The 5,501-nt window shown below is 37.5% G+C and overlaps 1 protein-coding gene across 1 annotated transcript; it reads right to left on the bottom strand.

Moving 5' to 3' along the window:
- Nucleotides 1-578: 578 nt before the first annotated feature.
- LOC149225247 (cationic amino acid transporter 1-like) lies at nt 579-4,938 on the bottom strand. Its single transcript, XM_089377015.1, has 3 exons — nt 4,924-4,938; nt 4,298-4,691; nt 579-1,928 (listed from the first exon to the last, which is right to left on the bottom strand). The coding sequence occupies exons 2-3, from the start codon at nt 4,689-4,691 to the stop codon at nt 595-597; spliced, it is 1,728 nt and encodes a 575-aa protein (XP_089233141.1). The 5' UTR covers nt 4,924-4,938; the 3' UTR covers nt 579-594.
- Nucleotides 4,939-5,501: the final 563 nt, after the last annotated feature.

Genomic DNA, 5,501 nt, shown 5'->3' with positions numbered 1-5,501 from the left:
AGAAAAAAGTTTCAGGTGATATATAACTTAATTAATACATTAGCAAAGTGAGAACTTAGAACTTAATTAATACATTACCCAAATGAGGTGTAGTCCGAGAGGTTTCACTTTTCATAAGAAATATAACTTAATTAAAACATTAACCAAGTGAGGTGTAGGCTGGGTGAATTAAAACCGAGAGATTTCACTTTTGGTAAGAAACACATCACACCTAAAGAGGGCCCAACGCATCTGCTTGGATGAGGTATGCTCTAGAGTAGTGATAGATATCCTTGGAAAGGACTGTATTCATAGCGTAATGCACCAGAGCATTTTTAGCATTACTAGTTTCTCACAATACTAACGGCATTTACATATTCCTCAATTTCAAAGGTGTCGGCAGAAACATTGATATACTCCCCGAGCATTGCCCTGAAACTTATATATATCTGCCTCAAGGGGCCATTACATGTAAACTTCACTGAACAAATTCGATTTAAAAGCTTTATATATTTCTATAATATAAATAAAATCTCGAAAGTTATCTGTTTACAAGCTACCATAGATGCCATTGTGACATTGTGGAGCTCAGTTGCCTCCTTCCACTGCAGGGACTCAATTCATATTATCAATCAATCCCATCCTCTCTGCGTCAGCAGCTTTGGCGGTGTCATATGATGCATGCAGTCCCATGAAGATGTAATACAATAGAATTATGGCAGTCCAAACAGCAAACCTGATGAAGGAAGCCTTATCCAAGGAACCCAAAAGGAAAATGTTTATGGCAATGGATAGAACTGGTGTCCAAGGCACCAATGGCACCCCCCAGAGTTTCGGCGTTCTAGCCAGCGGAACAAACAGCTTTAATCCTAATGTACCTAGAAACAGTATAGGAACTGTTATTAAATAACCAATCCACCCATCACTCACAGCCCTGTATACAGCAGTGGCAACCGAGGATCCAATGATTATAGCCAGAAAAATGATCAGCCTTTGCTGATTTTTAGTGCTTGTTTCGCCCGCAACGTAGTATCTCCTCACAAGTAGTGCTATGGCTACTAGACTGAATATGAACAACGTGCTGATGGATAGCAGGTTGGAGAGGACATCTAGGCTTGTGAAAAATGCTATAACTGATGTGGCTGTGACCATTATGACAGTTGCATTGATTGGAGTTCCTGTTTTTTCGTTCACCAATGCAAACCATGGTGGGATCATGTGTGTCCTCGCAATGTGGGTCAGGTACCGAGCTTGCCCTACAACACCCACCATTAGGACAGTGGTCATGCCCTCAAGGGCTCCTAAGGCTACTATGTACTTAGCCCAATCCATTCCTACCTTTTCAAAAACAACACTATATGCAGCATCAGGATCAATGGTTTTGTAGCTTTGCATCAGGCATAATGTCAGAGCCATGAGACAGTATACAATTATGATGATCACCATGGATGCAACCAGTCCAATAGGAATGTCCTTTGCTGGATTTTTAGTCTCTTCTGCCATCGTTGCAACTGCATCGAAGCCAGCATATGCAAAAAAGAGAACTGCTGCTGATGTGAAAATGCCATTCACTCCATAAGGCATAAAATCTGAGTAGTTTGATGTTTTTGCATGCGTTAGCCCGGCAATAATGATGAACAAAAGTACGGCAACATGAATTACAGAGGCGATGGAGTTTATTCTGGATGTAACTTTCGTGCTCCTTATGGCGAGAATGCATGTTATGAAGAGGATGGCAACTGCTATTGGGTCTAATTCATTGTAATTTTCAGCTAAGTTTGTATGAATGCGAAAAGCATTAGATTGGCGATTACAGAGTGTGGCGAAGTAGGATGTCCATGACCTTGCAACTGCTGCTCCACCAATGAGGTTATCTAATAGGATGTTGCCTGCCCCTACGAACGCCACGAAGTCTCCCAATTCCACTCTGAGATAGGCAAACGACCCACCTACACAATCAACATAAGTAAATAATTGAAGGAATATTAGATATTTAAGATGATATGTAACAAAATCCTTACTGATACTTCTACACTAGTGAGGATTACACATATGGTTGAAACAGACTGCAACATATAAATTACTTTTCCTACTACAGAAGCAACAGTGCCAAGAAACTAACGTACATCATATGGTAGTCCTACATTAGATAGACTCATGGACACACAAACATGAATATATAAATTTGGAGTAAATTAATCGTGAGATATTACAATATTAGATCTCTTTCACAAATACTTCAAGAATGTACAATCATCCTAGACCAGTATTAGCATGGTTACTTTCTTTGCAATAATGTTTATTAGGATGGTTACTTTCTTCACAATCATCGTAGAACATTATTGGGTGAAATGACACACTAGGTACTTCACAAGGCTTTCACAACATATGTTGCAAGTCAACACTGTCAACCACATAGGCATGTTAAAACACTGATAATATTAGGGTGGTTACTTTTTTGGCCATAATGAGTATATGGTTGAGACGACAAACTATGTACTTCATCAACATATGCAGCAAGTTTAACTCTGTCAATCAGCAGGCATGTTAAAAAAGTAGGTGAGATGGATACTTTTAGTGAATTCAAAAAAAAAATGTTATAATTTTTACTCAAAGACCAGTTTAAGTTTATATATATATGGTTCTTTATTTATTAAAATCTCCGAATTAAGTTTATGGGTTTTGAATAGACGGTAATTGGGTGTGCTGTTAAGACATTCTTGATATGAAGTTCCCGATTCAATTCCCTGCTCTGATGGGGTGATATATTAAACATAATAAAAATGTAATCTTTCCAAACTTAAAAAAAATCCCAAACTAAATATTTGGCAAAGCACCTATATCATGGAGATCAAACTCAAAACCAACTACCAGAACTATGTCAGGGAGGATTAAGCTGAAAATCAATTTTCTGTGAATATAGGTCATTAACCAACCTACTATACCTGCACATTCAACAAAATACCCACCTCATTAATATATCATCCAAATAAATGAATAATTGATGCCCACCTCATTAATATATCATCCAAATAAATTAATATATCATCCAAATAAATGAATAATTGATCCCACCTCATTAGAACAAGATACCCACCTCATTACTGCTCTGGAAACCTCATGTATGAAAAGAGGGAAATAAACAAAACAAAAAACAAAATTATCATAACAGGGATCGAAAGCAAGGAACGCTATGTATATAATTCCTCCATATATATAATTCCGCCATATAACCAGGAACACAGTATGGTCAGATGAAATTTTGGGGCACCCAAGAAATTAATAAAATCCATTATCGCTAAAACATCTTATGAAAATGATGAATATGAAGATATAGTAATCTGTAAGCACAGGAAGAATTTCATATTTGTCTACCTGAAAAAAATAAAGGGGCGGCAAGGCGAGTAGCAAAAAATGTCAAGCATGATAAGCACAAGACGAACAACAGTCTTAAAAAAATTTGATGTTTATGAAATGAATAATTTTAATGACGTTAACCAGGCTGGCTGAGCAGTTTAAGAAATTCAAAGAATAACGACCTTAACTCATTTTCATATTTCTTTCAAGGTCAGATATTCAATTATAAGAAAAAAGATTTCCATCGTATTTAATACAGAGGGTGAATGACTACTGGACCTTCTAGGCACAACCCACCTTGAGGGGTAAGTTCAGTCGGTTGTTACCAATGCAGCTGGACAAGTAGGTACTTAATTTGAATTCAATAACCCTGTGCAAGTGGGTACTTAATTTGAATCTCATTAGATTAGGTGTATTAGTATATAGATATATTAGTAATAGAATTCCTCTGTTTGGTATATTGTGTGTCAGCTCCAGAGATTTCTTACAGGATGCATATAGTATCCAGTTTTGTTTTTCTTTAGTTTCTGAGACACTTTAGCTTTAATAAGTTTTTGATGTAATTTTGTCTTCATTATATTGTCTCAATATAATACTATTATGCTTTCTTACAGGATGCATATAGTATCCAGTTTTGTTTTTCTTTAGTTTCTGAGACACTTCAGCTTTAATAAGTTTTTTATGTAATTTTGTCTTCATTATATTGCCTCAATATAATACTATTATGCTTTTTCAGTCTGAAAAAATATTAGTAGTAGAATTAGGTGAGTTAGTATATTTCAATGAGTTTACTAGACATGGATCCATTCCTTCAATTCAATTCCCTGTGTATGATTCTCTTGCCTTATCAATAGAAGTATATGTTTATATTATGCCATAAGTGACGAAATAAAGGTTATTCGGACTCAAATTACAAAAACTTGCAGGAATCAGAAAATAAAAGATTTGAAAAGCTTCTTGCCTGCTATTGGGATTTCCACAGCAAATTCAGTGTAGCAGAACACAGAAAGCATAGCAGAGATTCCCGAAATGATATAGGACAATAATACTGCAGGCCCTGCTTCATATCTGGCTTCAAAGCCTGTTAGAACAAAAATCCCAGCACCCATTACAGCGCCCATTCCGAACCAAATCAAATCCCACCAATTTAGATTCTTCTTCATGTCATGCCCACTCCGAGCCCGAACCTCGGTCATTTCCACCTCAGCCGAAGACCTTGCAAACACTCTGTCCCGAAATCTACTCCCTACCTGCCCCATAGCATTTGAATAATTTTCCCAGCTCATGAAGGACTCCTCTGGTAGAAATTGACCCCTGCAGACTTCCCATCGTCTTCTCCTTGTCCGGTTTCCCATCTGCAATCAAAGGCAAAACAGATTTAGGACAGATGTTCGACCCAGACTATGTAAAGTTGGAATCAGTTCTCACAAGAAATCCTGCGACGGTAAAGATGGAATGTATATATTAATGAATTTAGACAACATGGATGCGGACCGGACTATATGAATATTCAATCTGGACACATTTACAGAATGCGAATATATATATATAATTCAGCATTCAAAGTCCACTGCCCAACATACAGACCAAGATTGATGCCGGGGCAACAGTCCACACCTGCCATTCCTTTTCCCGTCGCCGGAAATTCACTGCAGCAGCGTGGTTAAGCAGTCGATGGGCTACCGGCCATCGGATCTGTGGCCCCCAAATCAACGGAATGAGAGTTTCATCCCTAGATTAAATTTTAGCCCTCGATCTGTTTGCAGCGAACGGCTCAAATTTCTCCGCGGGGTAGTTGTTTTGGACAAAAGATTCTCTCGGGAGAATCCCGCGAGACCTGCTCCTCCATCATTAACCAACTACACATTTACTGGGTAATAAGTGGGTTGAGGAGCACTCTCTGTAATCTTCTCTACGTGGGTTTAATTTTTTTGGATTTAATTTTTTTTATCTTAGTTTAATTTTTGGAATTTTTTATTTGGGTTTAATTTTTGGAATAAGATAGTATGTTGTTGTAATAAAGTTAGAAGATGGTTGTCTTGGTTGTTGTTTTTGTTTGGCTAAGCGTTGGTTTAAGGAAACATAAGATGTTTGTCTTCACTGCTGTTTTTGCTTGGCTAAGAGTTCTTTTGATGTAAGGAAAACTCAGAGGCATTTGGCAGGAG

The sequence above is a fragment of the Pinus tabuliformis genome, chromosome J (genome assembly GCF_031772625.1).
Source record: "Pinus tabuliformis cultivar Carrire ecotype Pingquan chromosome J, CPIR1, whole genome shotgun sequence".
Taxonomy (NCBI): Eukaryota; Viridiplantae; Streptophyta; class Pinopsida; order Pinales; family Pinaceae; genus Pinus; species Pinus tabuliformis.
This window is presented reverse-complemented; position numbering and strand designations above follow the sequence as displayed.

Bases quoted from the DNA above. Each gene is read 5' to 3' on its own strand.
- LOC149225247 (XM_089377015.1), bottom strand. From the start codon at position 4,691: ATGGGAAACCGGACAAGGAGAAGACGATGGGAAGTCTGCAGGGGTCAA. The intron at 1,929-4,297 runs GCAAGAAGCTTT...TTGATTGTGTAG, and splicing joins TGTGGAAATCCCAATAGCAG to GTGGGTCGTTTGCCTATCTC.